The sequence below is a fragment of the Halichoerus grypus genome, chromosome 10 (genome assembly GCF_964656455.1).
Source record: "Halichoerus grypus chromosome 10, mHalGry1.hap1.1, whole genome shotgun sequence".
Lineage (NCBI taxonomy): Eukaryota > Metazoa > Chordata > Mammalia > Carnivora > Phocidae > Halichoerus > Halichoerus grypus.
This window is the reverse complement of record NC_135721.1, coordinates 68,829,005-68,844,771: the sequence shown is the minus strand read 5'-3', so window position 1 is coordinate 68,844,771 and position 15,767 is coordinate 68,829,005. Positions and strand designations below refer to the sequence as shown.

Here is a 15,767-nt window from a genome sequence, read left to right as displayed (position 1 = left end):
AGGTGTACATTCTCATAACTGTAGAGTAAAATCGGGATAATTCCCAGGACATCAATTCAGCAAATATTTATTGACTGCCTACTATTTGCCAGTATTATAATGGGCACTGGACATATTATTAATGTTGCTTGCTTCTGAATATTGTCATAGACCTGGATTTTTTTATTATACTTAATTCAGCAAATATTTGCAGAGCACCAGGTTTACAGAATAGGTCTGAAATGAAGCTTGAAGATGTAGATATTTTTTAAATCCACAAAGGTCCAGAAGGGCAACACAGATATTTCATTAGACAGTTCCTAATTGTGAGTTAGTACCAAGAAAAATTAATCTTTATTTAATAAGTTAGTTATTTCCTCAAATTATTTCTGCCAAAAAACAAAAACTTGTAACAGAGGCTTATGCACATTTTGGTAATCATTTTTACCGTACAAAATGAAAAATTCTTTTTATATTCTTTCTTTATACCGTGCTATAAATCTGTTGTACAAGTCAGTTGTATCTAAAAGGGGAGCAGAGAGAAATGAAGCTGATGTTTTTAGTAACCTCTTTTGTACTAAAATATAAAGACGATAATAAATGAAGTAAAATAACCATTATACTTTTAATTTGTATTTTACTTAAAAACAACATGCTTTTTTAATTGAGACTATATGCAACCCCAAGTAACACTGGTTTAAATTTCTCATCTATTGCTTTTGTTTCAATAATGTAGAACTGACAAAGCTGATTAACAATGAAAAAGGTAATTTTTATTTTAATAATAGCTTGGCATTCATTTTATAGACTTGAAATGAGTAATGCTAGTGTCAGAGAGTCCTTGTGAAACTCCCATATGGTTATATGACAGTGAAAACAAATTTCAGTTAGTTACATGTTTTTATAACTGGTGATTTATAGTACTATATATTGTTCCTTTACTATTTCTCTGTTTGTCCCATGGTCCTCTTGCACCTTTCATGAGTTTCAGCTCTGTACCACCAACAAAGCAACCACCTGGTCCTATTTTCTTTTGGAGAAAACTGTGTAATATTCCTTCCCTGAGTTTTAAATTTTAACTTTGTTACTTTTGACAAAGCCTTTCCTTTGTTCAAATGCAAAGATCCAGTAAAAAGAGCTTTGACATGTTGTGCCTTTTATGTGTGCATTTTTTCTGGTTTCACTGATGTCCTGAATTTTGCAAACGATACTGTGTGCCTTCAAGTTCTCTTATAAAATGTCATTTGTACACTGTATCAAGAACAGTTTAGGATAGCATTACATTCACACGATTTTAAAGTCCAATAAATACTTGATGGTTTCTCAGAAAACCCACAATTTGGTGAAACGGACGCAAAATAGTGCTTTGTTTTCCAGTTTGCTTTCCATAAAATCTTCTCCCAGTACACAGTCACTGGCTTACCTGCAGGGTACCGCTCGATCACTGGCCAGCTGTCCACCTGTAACGTGGCATTGCCACCACTCCTCGTAAAACGGACTACATGGTATTTCCCATCGTTAATGATTGCATTGGACTCCTCAATGGCGATGTCATCTGTTCCAACATTAAATTTAACTCCAATTTTTCCTTGGTGCTGGAAGGGAGGAGGGGACAAAAAGTTGTATGAAGTTATACTGATTAGTCAGCATTTAACAAGAATTAAGTAAAGGAACAAGACAAGAATGTCCACACTTGCCACTTTTGTTCAATATAGTATTGGAACTCCTAGCCACAGCAATTAGGCAAGAAAAAGGAATAAAAGCCATCCAAATTGGAAGGAAGAAGTAAAACTGTCACTATTTGCAGATGATACAACATTATATATAGAAACCTAAAAAAACTCCGTAAAACAACTGTTAGAACTAATAAATGAGTTCAGTAAATTTTCAGGATACAAAATCAATAGACAAAAATCTCTTGTTTTTCTTTACACTCATAATGAACTATCAGAAGGAGAAATTAAGAAAACAATTCCATTTACAATTATATCAAAGAGAATAAAATGCATGGGTATAAATTTGACCAAGGAGGTGAAAGACCTGTATATTGAAAACTTTAAGACATTAATAACATGAATTGAAGAAGACACAAATAAATGGAAAGAAATTCCATGTTCATGGATTAGAAGAATTAATATTGTTACAATGTCCCAAAGGATTATACAGATGCAATGCAATCCCTGTTAAAATTCCAGTGGTATTTTTCACAGAAATAGAGCAAAGAATCATAAAATTTGCATGGAACCACAAAAGATCCTGACCAGCCAAACCAATCTTGAGGAAGAAAAACAAAGCTGGAGACATCAGGCTCCCTGATTTCAAACTATATTACAAAGCTATCGTAATTAAAACACTATGGTATTGGTCTTAAAAACAGATACACAGATCAATGAAATAGAATAGACAGACCAGAAATACACCCAACACATATATGACCAATTAATTTACAACAAAGGAGCCAAGAATTTATAATGGGGGAAGAACAGTCTCTTCAACAAATGGCATTGGGAAAATGGGACAGCCACATGTAAAAGAATGAAACTGGACCACTATCTTACACCATATACAAAAATTAACTTAAAATGTCTTAAAGACTTGAACATAAGACCTGAAACCATAAAAAACCTAGAAGACAACATAGGCAGTATGCTCCTTGATATAGGTCTTGGTGATGATTTTTTTTTTGACATTTTATTTTATTTTATTTTATTTTATTTTTATTTTATTTTATTATGTTAATCACCATACATTACATCATTAGTTTTTGATGCAGTGTTCCATGATTCATTGTTTGTGTATAACACACAGTGCTCCATGCAGAATGTGCCCTCCTCAATACCCATCACCAGGCTAACCCATCCCCCCACCCCCTCCCCTCCAGAACCCTCAGTTTGTTTCTCAGAGTCCATAGTCTCTCATGGTTCATCTCCCCCTCCGAACTACCCCCCTTCATTTTTCCCTTCCTACTATCTTCTTCTTTTTTCTTAACATATAATGTATATTTGTTTCAGAGGTACAGGTCTGTGATTCAACAGTCTTGGTGATGATTTTTTAAAATCTCACACCAAAAGCAAAAATAAATAAGTAGGACTATATCAAACTAAAAAAACTTCACAGCAAAGGAAACCATCAATAAAATGAAAAGACAACCTACTGGATGGGAGAAAATAACTGCAAATCATGTATATGATAAAGTGCTGACATTCAAAATATATGAAGAACTCATACAATTCAACAGTAACAAAACAAACAATCCAATTTAAAAAGGAGCAAAGATTTAAATAGACATTTTTCCAAACACATACAGATGGCCAACCAGTATATAACAAGATGCTCAACATCACAATCATCAGGAAAATGTAAATTAAATCCACAATGAGATATCATTTCATACCTGTTTGAATGGCTATTATCAAAAGGCAAGAAATAAAAAGTGTTGGTGAGGATTGAAGAAAAGAAAACCCTTTCCACTGTTGATGTGAACGTAAATTGGTACAACCACTATGGAAAACAGTATGGAGGTTCTTTGAACAATTAAAAATAGAACTGTTATATGATCCAGCAATTCCACTTCTGGGTATATATCCAAAGGAAACAAAAATACTAATTCGGAAAGATATATGCACCTCGTGTTCACTGCAGCAATATTTATAATAGCCAAGATATGGAAACAACCTACAGATCCATAGATGGATGAATGAATAAAGAAATCATGGTAATATAATGGAATATTATTCAGCCATTAAAAATGACATCTTGCCATTTGCAACAACATAGATGGACCTCAAGGGCATTATGCTAAGTGAAGTAAGTCAGAGAATGACAAATACTGTATGATCTCTCTTATATGTGGGATTTAAAACAAACAAACAACACACCAAGTTTGTAGACACAGAGAATAGATTGGTGACTGCAAGAGGCAGGGGATGAGGGGTGGAAGAAATGGGTGAATTGTTGTTTTTTCCAGTTTAGCTTAAATAAATTAAATAAAAAGTAAAAGCAGAGATTCAGAGATAAATCTGTGTGTGTGTTTGTGTGTGTGTGTGTGTGTGTATATATATATAATATCACGTGTGTGTGTGTGTGTGTGTGTGTGTGTGTGTGTGTAATCACTTCCCTCAAGATAGTCATGGTTCAGTTAAGTTCATCTTGGGTTCTTTTCATAACTATATATTATTTAGGTCCTCTACAAGGCATTTTCTCTTGTCATGTTGTTACCCCCCACTCACCTTCCTAGTCCCTGTTCTAGGAAACCACAACTTTAAACAAAAAAATTACATACAGTGTCTTGTTCAAGAACATGATTCAGACAACAACTGCTTTTCTCCAATTTTACTTTTGAAAAATTTATGTACTAGAAGCAAGATTCTTGACATTTGGGTCAATCTGGAGCATCTCTTTCATGGATGATTGATATGCCAATAAAAACACTTTCAAGAGAACTCCCAGAGGTTGCCACAGAAAAGGTGCACAGCGGCCTGTGTGGAAGGGCATCCTGTCATGTCTCTAACATAGTTCCTTTACTCCACTCTTTCCATCCCCCCCCTTCAAAAGGCTTGAAATTATCTATTTTAATAACTGGTAAAATTGCAGCAATTAAGTCTGTTTAGAGCCAAATGATAAATACTCATAATAGAGGAAAGCATTCTCAAGGTTATGGGGCACACGGACAGGCATTTAGTGAGTACAGTTTCTTAGTCTTTATTCACAAAAACAGTCATCAAATGTTAAGAGCCTGAAACTTACTCAATTTCTTTTTACAGATGATGAAACTATGACACAGGATGGTATAATGACTTGTTCAAGGTCAGGTAATTTAATAGACAGGTAGTAGAACTAGAATTCAGTCCCTCATTTTTGGTTTCTATCTAAGCCAAGATGCAGTTATCTACAATTAACTTCCTCTCTGAATTATGCAAAGCAGCATTAAAATCATTCTAAATGCAAAGTTTGTAGCTGTTAACTCTAGAATGTCATATTATGAGATAGCAAAGAGAACAGTGTGCTTATGTCCTCTGCTTCTGAGAAACATTCTCTAACAGCAGGGCCGTCAGCTCGACCACGAGCTCAGCTGATTTGTAAAGCATATGGATTTGCCCTTAATCAGGTGCACAGAATACCCGCACTGCAGGTCCCCCTCAGAGTACATAACCTCAAACTGTCTTCAGCTCATCTTTCAACAAACCTCAGTTGAGAGGAACAACATGGGGGAAGAGGGGTCTAAAGGATATAAAATCTATCCGTTCCTGTAGAAATTTATAATCAGAATATCAGAAAATCTGAAGATTTGGACCACATCCTCTTAACCTCTCACTGGATTCCCATCATTGAACTAGGTGGCAAGAATATGGCATCGGCTTACACTCAGAGTTATTTTAAGAAAATCTTGTACAAAACCGCATCAACTAAATGGAAGTATCTGAAGATGTTACTTGGGACATTTGCTCGCTGTACCCTTCATATTGATATGCAAAAGGTTCCCGTTTTTCTTTTTCTGCTTCTTACTATCTATAAAGGATCTCTTTTTTATAATAAGTGAGTATGGACTTTAAATTGTGTATTTTGTTTTGGGCTTGATGGGCAATATGACTTAAAGTCATATTTCCTTTTTAACTTTGGTTCTTGGGAAACTCAAAATCAAAGAGTAGAGCAATTTTAAAAGCTACATAGACTTCAGGTGTATTGTTTTCCCCTAGACTTATTTTTAATGTCTACCATATTTCTTATAATCCCTCTTTTAAAATATATACCATTGTAAGGCATTTGGGTTTTCTGTAGAATCATTCCAGGGATAAACAAACAGCAGGATTCTCATGAAAACTAAAATTTTATGCAAGGGCCTGTGGAGATATTTTTTAGACATTTTTTTTCTGCACAGGTCTTTTGTGCAAGCAATCATTATTTCCTGATTTTGGTAGAATTCCAATTTGCTCATTTTCAGTAAATTATTTCACGTGGTATATATTTTTAACACGTGTGATATAGCTCCACAGGGGGGGAAAAGTTAAGAACCTTATTTAAGAGATTTGTTGTTATCTTTATTTAACAAACACCTTTATAGTGTTCTGAGGACTTTACAAATATTAACGCTGGTATTTCTCATAACAGCCGCATGAGAAAGGTACTATTTTATCTCCATGTGACAGATGAGAAACTATAGCAGAGTGATTAGGTAACTTGGCTAAGGTCAGACAGCTAGAAAGAGAAAAGCTGTGATTCAGACCCAAGCAGTCTCGCTCTAGAGTTTGTGCTCCTAATGATTACACTAGGCTGATTTTTTTTTCTGTATTTATTTATTTACTTTAAAATTTTTTTATTATGTTATGTTAATCACCATACATTACATCGTTAGTTTTTGATGTAGTGAATTTGAGGAATATTGGGTCATCCTATAACTGCAGTTAGTAGATTTGGTTAATCTAGGTGTCCTTTGCTACTGTTTTATCTTTCCTGCTAGAGTAGGAGCACCACCAGGCCTCATACTGTGCTTTGAAGAATGTACATATGTATCAATCAATATGTGTTTAAAATAATTTTATAGGGGACAGTAGCAACTGATTTGTAGATGTTACAGAATGTTAAAATGGACTATTTTTTTCTCAATTTCAGCTGCAATTTTGAGATGATAATAAGTCAAAAAACAGATTGCTACTTCTATTCTACAAAATAAGGTACAAGACTTGCAAAGGAGAACACTGACAACTGTTTTTGGGACCCTGAATTAAGTGCCTATTTTCAGATCATTAAAGAGGTGAGAAAGGCCAAGAAGAGATGGATAACTGGAGGAGGATTTTTGGAGACAACTAGGCTGTGCTGTGATTTGTATGGAAGTTTACTTTTCCCTTACCTCAAGTGCAGGGGAAAGTGACTTCAAGGAAACATCTCAGAAAGTTTGAACTCGTCTCCTGGAACTTGGGGCAATGGTTGGTGTAGTCAGCAATCCCACTTGCTCCTTCCTGGGTTTGGACTGTTGTTTGAGAAATCATCAAGTGAGGGGACTGTGGTTGGCTGATGCTCTGATACCAGAGCAAAGACATATTACTGCACCTGTGCATCAGAGCTTGTTAGAACAAATGACACGTGAGCACTGCCCACAGACCATGGGTTAGAGGGCCAGCACAGAACTGTGTTGTATCACGTCCGAGAGGGCCACTGGTAGGGATGGGGTGGGGGGTGGTAAGTGGTGAAGACAACTCAAGAGAAAGAACCTGAAGTTGCAATGGTGGATGGTCAGGGACTAAGGCAGAAATCCTAGATAACCACATGAAGGAGGTGCATTTACCTACCTCAAGGGAATTGCAGGTAAAGAAGGTCCAATGATGTGGTTAAAAGCACTAAAGAACCCACTAAAATGCTCCCTAAAAGTGTCCCCTGAGTCAGTTTTCAGTATAGGCTAAACCCAGCTAGATGGCTTCTGTCGGATTAGCCAAGATCAAAAAGGACCCTTATCTCCTCTTCTTTTTCCTGCTTCATGTCTGGAGGAGTCAGGAAGGAAGGAAAGAAGCAAACATCACTGAAACAAGAGGAGAAACAACCCCATCCCCTCATCCCCTCATCCCGTGCAACTAGCAGCTCCAAGGCAGCCCAAGCAGGGCTAATAAACTGGCTTTGACTGAAATTGTACTTATTATTACAAAGGAGTGAACTCAAGTTACTTTCTTTTTTTTTTTTTTTTCAAGTTACTTTCTATGAGTAAAGATGAGTGGATGACTTTTTTACTATCCAAGAGTGGCAAAAGTAGTGTTGAGACTTTCCCTGGACTTCCCTGGAGTCAGAAAGAAATATTCCACAGGACACCAGATTTAAATTCCTGTTGCATTGTAGGAATCAGCTCTTTCAACATAACAAGTGCGTGAAGATATTCCTGTTGCATTGTAGGAATCAGCCCTTTCAACATAACAAATGCATGAAGATATTTGTTATTCTGGAGTTGTCCACTGTTCTAGGGTTTCTTCTATTACAGACGTGTTTCTTATCCCAGGAAAGACTGAAAGAAATTCTTAAAGTTCCCTACTTGTTCTGATAGGAAGGCCACAATAGTCTCTTATTATCAGAGTTCTAATTATTAACGAGATTCAAGTTCAGTGAATAGAAGCATTACAATGCTAAAGGTATAAAATGTACAAACTGAAAAAAAATCCCTTTACTTTGTCCGTAACTTTTTCAGCAAAATGAAATGTAAAATGCATATTTTCTAGGATATAAAAATCCCCAGATTCTGCAGGGATTCATTTCTTGTAACATAATAAAAAAACTATTAAGGAACAATGAGGCTTGGTGATGCTTGGAGAGTTTCTGACTTTTAATCTATGTCCATCTTTTCCTGGATATGTTGATTTGGTCCTTTGACTTCCAAAACCTTTAATATTTCATGAATTCAAACTCTAGTCAGCTAGAACAGAACTGAATACCACCAAAGTAGGTTCAGACAACAGACTCCACATGAAATCAGACATAATTTACCCGACCCAGGCTGCATCAAGCCATAGAGCCCATTTTTTCCCTGAAAACAAATGAATTAAAAACGCACATAAAAGGGCACCTGAGTTGCACAAGTGGTTAAGTATCCGACTCTTGACTCTTGGTTTTGGCTCAGGCCATGATTTCATGGTTGTGAGATCAGAGCCTGTGTCAGGCTCTGCGCTCAGCTGTCTGCTTAGGACTCTCTCTCTCTATCCCTCCTCGATTGCGACCCCTCCCTCCCCCAGCTCGCACTCACTCTCTCTCTTTAAAATAAATAATGGGGCGCCTGGGTGGCTCAGATGGTTAAGCGTCTGCCTTCAGCTCAGGTCATGATCCCAGGGTCCTGGGATCGAGCCCCACATCGGGCTCCTGGCTCATCGAGGAGCCTGCTTCTCCCTCTCCCTCTGCCTCTCTCCCTGCTCATGCTTTCTCTCTCTCTCTCTCTGTATCTCTGTGTCTCAAATGAATAAATAAAATCTTTAAAAAAATAAAATAAAATAAAATAAAATAAAATAAAATAAATAAATACATCCCCTCCCATATTGACAGAATAGCAAGTCATTTCAATTATATAAACAATAAAACTCACTAAACTTTCTTGCCAATGGATAATTACAACTTAGAAGAATCCATTTCAAATTCTTATTCTCTGGGATTAAATGTGATTGTCTCTGGCAAATTCTCATGAATATTGTATTAGCAAAACCAGCAGTAATTTCACTGCACATGTACTGATCTTTCAGCATTGTATCTTCCTTGAAATAGATAACTGGCTCACATATAATTTCAAAAATCTATTATGAGAATATCAGTAACAAGGCATTTATAATTTAATGAAGTCTTTCCATGGATTCATTAAATAAATAGTGACAAAGGTAATTACTGATTTTTTTTTACAAAAGCTCATTTCTGAATAAGGATTATATTATTAAACCAAGTTAAAAGGAAACATGGAAGATGACACTGGAAAGGAACTTGAAAGTTCTAGCAAGTGGCACCATCGTTTCATGCACCTTTTAATTCCATCTGTAATCACATATTCGCTTGAAAATATTTATTTTAACGAAGATTATGATTTAATGGTGTACTTGATATCTTGGGCATACTTCAAGCAAGATGTCTATATGTTACAGATGCAGATCTATTTCAATCTGTATGCATACAAAATAGGTAAAACAGAATAGAGGTCTTCCTATCTGGTAGAGACTGTGTTTACCAATCTAGATACATTTTTGCTCTAGTTCCCTCAACCTGGACCTGAGCTGGAAATGCACTACCACCTCCCCCTAAATAAAATGCACACACATCATCATCATTTCAAGCACAAGAAGGTACTGCTGCCTTGTCTCCCACTTTTCCCACTGGATAATATTTTTTATTCATTTAGCTAATAAAAAGTGGAATATATGACATGCATCTTGCATTGGGCTAAATGTGTAGACAGTACAAACATGTAAAGTGCGTTCTCTGTCCCACAGGAAGTTTTCAATCAAATCAAGACGACAAGTCATGCATGCAAATATTTACACCCATAAACCAGTTGAGGGAGTGGCAAGGAGGAGCAGGGTGCACTGTGGGGAATGGTTCTCAAGGGCCTCAAGAAGCCTCTGAATGTGTGGCAGGAGTAAGTTAGCATGTAGACAGCTGTAATACAGCTGGTGGATACCAAAGACACTCAGGGACACAGAAGATATCTTCCCTTTGTCTCGCATCTTGTTCCAGGGCCTGCACCCCAGAGTCCTCGCTGTGTGCAACACATCGAGCTCTAGACGATTTATCACTTAAAACTCCCAGCCAACCCGAAGGCTGAGTGCTATTTTTTTCTGTCTACTCTGAGAGTTAAAATAACGTGTCCCAAATCATAATGCTAATAAACATCAGTGCTGGGACCTGACCATGGTGGAGGGGCTTTCTAAAAAAGAATGACTTCGACGGTGTCCATATTCTGGGAAAAGATCTTGAAGCCAAGGTATGCTCACAGGACTGAGTCAGGAATAGGGCAGTGGTACCAAAGTGCATCTTTCTTTTTGGCTAATTACATTCATAGCACCACAGAGCAGGGAACCAGGAGTGGGAGAGATCATCAGTGATGCCACTTCAGAAAGATCTCATTTAGGGGTAAGACATTCTAAGAAAACAGTATTTTCATTTTCCCATCCGATCTCCATTAAGGGTAGTAAGCCTTTTCTAATCTGTCTCCTTTCTACAGAATGTAGAGTTCCTTTGATTCCATGAAACTATATCCTGGACAGTGACATACCCTCCTCAAGGCTTACACGCATCTCTTGGTCCTCAAAGTATCTAATACTCTGTGAAAGCGTGACAATCCTCCCTCAGGTACTTCTGTAGGTGTTGGTCTTTATGCATCTGTTTTTTTTTTATTATTATTATTTTATTTTTTTTAATTTTTTATTGTTATGTTAATCCCCATACATTACATCATTAGTTTTAGATATAGTGTTCCATGATTCATTGTTTGTGCATAACACCCAGTGCTCCATGCAGAACGTGCCCTCCTCAATACCCATCACCAGGCTAACCCATTATGCATCTGTTTTAATGTCTCAACTATATTATAGAGAACTTGAGAGTAGGAAAAAATACTGACTTAAGCCTCATTGTATCCTTCACAGCACTTTGCAGACCACTTGTACATTTGTAATTTTCCAAAACTCTTTCACATACAATTTTCTTTTTTTAATTGAGATATAATATCACATATCATAAAATGTGCCCTTTTAAAATATATGCTTCAGTGGTTTTAGTATATCCACAAGGTTGTGCAACCATCACCAGTATTTAATTTCAGAACATTTTCATCACACCACAATTTCCTTTTGATGAGATAATGCATATAAAGTTCTTAGCACTCTTATGGCTACTCTGCACCAATGAGCTATATTATTATTATTGCTCCTATTATTATTATTCTTACATTTGGAAAACATTGTTTTGCTCCTTAGTAAGTTGATGGAAGTTAATTAAAATAATGCTTGAATTATATAGCCATTACAGTTTAGTTAGGATACATAATATCTCACTGATCTTCACAACACTTGTGAAACACCATGTCTATTTTATAAATTGAGAAGCTGAAGCTCAAAAGGGCCAAGACTTGACCAAAGTCAGAGCATCTATCTACCCGGTGGCTTAAGAGAGAAGATTCTAAAATCTAATCATGCTCACTTATGGGATACACTGTCCTGCCATTGGTTGTACTGAAGCAGAGACTGCTTGATTAGGCAACCTCCATGTCTCCTCCCACTTCAGTGGTACTGTAACTCTATGAAAAGCCTACTTGAATGGCTAAGCATGTAGCACGTGCACATGCACACACACAATTTAGAAAATACTAGTCAGTGGGGCTAGTGGGTGGCTCAGTTGGTTAAGCGACTGCCTTCGGCTCAGGTCATGATCTTGGAGTCCCGGGATGGAGTCCCGCATCAGGCTCCCTGCTCAGCAGGGAGTCTGCTTCTCCCTCTGACCCTCCCCCCTCTCATGCTCGCTCTCTCTCATTCTCTCTCTCTCAAATAAATGAAAATCTTAAAAGAAAAATAAAAGATTTTTTTAAAAAAGAAAATACTAGTTTTTTGAAATACATCAAAGACACTGAAATCTGAATGTGAGTTTTAGTTTTTTCAAAATTTATAAAATAGATGAACTGTAGCATTTTATTATATGTTTAAATCAGGAATTCTCTAATTTGGGAAGGGCAGGGGGAATATCCCACTAGGTCAATGTCTCAGAGTAACCTGGCATACCTTTGTAAATCATATGTGTTCTTTCCTAAGAAGTTATGACTCCTTCACTCCAGCAGGGATGGAGGGACTTGTCTTTATGAGCAAGAACTTTTGCCTTGCCAGGTATATGGAACTTGGTGTTGCGAATTGAGAAGGATCAAGGAGTTCTTTTGAGGATGGATAGACGCTGAGTTCCAAAGACAACACCAAGTGTTTTTAATGCCTTCCTTTCCTCATATTATCCGTCTTTAGAGGAAATTAAATCAAGAATCAAAACAATATTAGGTGAAAATAGCCCATTAAGTGACCGGCTCATATATCTTTGAAAGGGGCAATAACAATGTGGATATTTGGAGATTGTCTCTATTTTGTTCATTTCACCAGTTGAATCAAAACTAGATTATCCTTGGGGCGCCTGGGTGGCTCAGTCGTTAAGCATCTGCCTTCGGCTCAGGTCATGATCCCAGGGTCCTGGGATCAAGCCCCGCATCGGGCTCCCTGCTCAGTGGAAAGCCTGCTTCTCCCTCTCCCACTCCCCCTGCTTGTGTTCTCTCTCTCTCGCTGTGTCTCTCTCTGTCAGATAAATAAATAAAATCTTTAAAAAAAAAACAAAACTAGATTATCCTTTACATTTGGAAAGACCTTCTTGAACCCTTATGAAGTTCTTCATAGTGGCCATGGGTCCAGACATCAAGCCTTTTTCGTTGTACTTACCTGTGGTCCAAACAGCACATCTCTGCATGATACCATGCACAATGAAGAATGAAATAAAGCTATCTGATGCTCTTGGGAATCAAAATCATCTCATTGGGATCGTTAATTCTGTATTCCTATCCACTGTAGAAATACTCATCTTTAAATGTGTCCTTATATATAAAGAATGTGTTCCGTGATCAAGCATCTTCCCCCGAATAATAATTTTAAAAACCCAGAAATCAAACAGAGCAAAAAAAAGGCATTGACTGGTGCCCTATGCAAGGTTCATAATATTTCAATGGTAATATATCTGGTTTGGGTACTTAGCCTATGGCATCATGACAAATTCCTTAGATCTGTGCAAGAAAAGCTAAGATCCACACTGGTAATGTTTAGCTTTGTTCAAAGTGCAGTGAGCTGATCAGATACAGCTTGCGGTGTTTTTGTTTTTGTTTTTGTTTTTTTTAAGTTTTTTGATTTGTCTTTTTACTGTTGTTTTAAAACCCTTGGTTGGGTGTTAAATTAGCTTTGCTCACATTTTACAGTCATTCAGGAAACTGTGCAATAAACATTGTGTTTCAAGTGCTGATTAAAACCACAACCTTCGTTTCTCGGCTTTTCTCTGATTCCTTGTCTTTGGGCCATTACCCTGCTTATTATTACCTCCACCAGGAACCGGATAGGCAAAGGACATTTGGCTCTATCAATTCTGCTAGTGTTGGCATTTCTATGTAAAAAGGTTTCTCTATAAAAAAGGCTTGGGATTATTTGTGGATTTCATTTATTTGTTATATCCCAGGACCATCATTTTTGTGGAGAGCTGACTATATAATTACAGTCGACTCTAATGTTCCAAATTTCCATAGCACAGAGTACCACATTTTTCAGACAAATAGACAAAACATCTTTGGATGGTGATTTTAGTCCTCTGTATGGTGAATGCTACCTCAGTAACTAGGTTTTAAGCAAAATAAAATTAGCCTTTGTATTTTTTTAAATATTAAAAAAATATCAAGAGATAAATGCAATTATTTTTAATGCTTCAGTTGATAAATGTTTATGAGCTATACATGAAATGAAAAGGTCAGTATGGAAGGGATAACATTTTTTAAAGTTGTGTTTGGTGAATAGTGACTTGCAACCAGAATAAAAATAATAACGAGATAATATTTTCAAGTGTGTTTGATGGACTGACTTTTTAATAATGCTATCTTGGTTTTCACAAGCCTCAAGCAGAGCCCTAACTGAAATGTATTCCAAGAGAAAAGCTAACAGTGCTACCTTTCTCCTTTTCTTTCTTATTGACTTCTAGTCCAGGACTACCTGTCTGACGTCTTCGGGAAAAGCAAACGTGTGCATATGGGCAGAGAAAAGCATTCGCCAAAGACTATTTTCTATAGAATCAGCAAGGCTCTATTATTCCCAGCATAGCAAGTAATAATTTCTGCAGCCTTCAAAAATGAATCTATGTTTATGTGTGTGATTTTGGCACAACAGAGTTTTCAGAAGAGCATATAGAATCTCTAAGGTTGAAACTCCTGAAGATTATGATCTTTTCTTCAAACACTAATATTGCCACAAAAATAAAATATAAAAAAATAAAATAAAATAATGTTGAGAAATGATTTTCAAGTGCCTATTAGGTGCAGGGTATTTCTCAAAACACTATACCACTCTTTCTAGGGCTCAAAAAATTTTAAATGTATTTGTTGGTTGTGTTTATTTTTTAATTTTTTAAAAAAATTTATTTATTCTTTTTTGGGGGGTGGAGTGAGATAGAGAAAAAATCAGAGCGGGGAGGATCAGAGGGAGAAGCAGACTCTCCACTGGGCGGGGAGCCCGATGAAGGACTCGATGCTGGACTCGATCCTGAGAATCCAGGATCATAACCTGAGCCGAAGGCAGATGCTTAACTGACTCAGCCACCCAGGCACCCATGTTGGTTGTGTTTAAATACATTAATTTCCCTAAACTAACTACATGATTTTCTTGCATAAATGACACTAAAATTTTGGAAAAATCTTAACACGTTTTGTCCTCAACAATCATTCATGCATTCATTCATTCATTCAACAAATACAAACAGACTTCTTACTATGCTGACATTTTGCTAAGTTCCAAATAAACAGTGGTTAACAAAACAGGTGGCACTGCTGCCCACATGAAGCTTAAGACTTGAATTATCTCTTTCTACGTTAAAATTTATATTAGCATACAAAGTGTGCTAAGTGTCAAGAAGGAAAAGAGCAGGTGTTACAAGAGGCACTGAGTGGTTAAGGAAAGCCTCTTTGAGGAGCTAAAGATGAGAAGAAATCAATAATGTCAGAATAAGAGTTTGCCAGGCAGAGAAAAGAGTGTGTGCACAGGCGTCAAGGAACAAAAATATATAGATATAAAGACAGATGCCTTTATGTACAAATGTAGATACAGATATAAATATATGGATTCTTCATAGAAGCAGAGATATGTCAATTATATGAATATATGTAGGTATTATCCAGAAAGTTCATCTAGGAGATAAAAGTAGGTTATGAAACTACGTATAAAAAACCCAAAAATCTATCATTTGCACAAATAAAGCAATTGGAAAATAGCTAAACACACTTAAAAGATCTTCCAATCTAAGGATGGAAAAATATTGATATAAATATAGAACCAAACTGTATGCATCTTGACATTTATCTAGTTGTTTGTTCCTAAGTTTCATTTATCAATGTGCTTTATGAAATACAATATATAAAGACTTTTTGAATCAACAGGGACTCACCACATTTTCCAAAAGTAATTTGCTTCTACAATGTCAAAAATGATTCATCATTCTATGCTTATATTTCAAGGCTAATGTAACACATTTAGTTACTTTGTGGATAGAATGTCTTGTGAACTTAT

General features: G+C 36.5%; 1 protein-coding gene across 26 annotated transcripts in view; it reads right to left on the bottom strand.

Moving 5' to 3' along the window:
* Positions 1–15,767, bottom strand: part of NRXN1 (neurexin 1) — a 1,113,724-nt gene that overhangs the window by 153,705 nt on the left and 944,252 nt on the right. For all 26 annotated transcript variants that reach the window (XM_078056570.1, XM_078056572.1, XM_078056583.1 and 23 more), the window contains one exon: positions 1,403–1,574. In XM_078056570.1, coding sequence (XP_077912696.1) covers positions 1,403–1,574 — 172 coding nt within the window. The remainder of the gene's footprint in view (positions 1–1,402; positions 1,575–15,767) is intronic.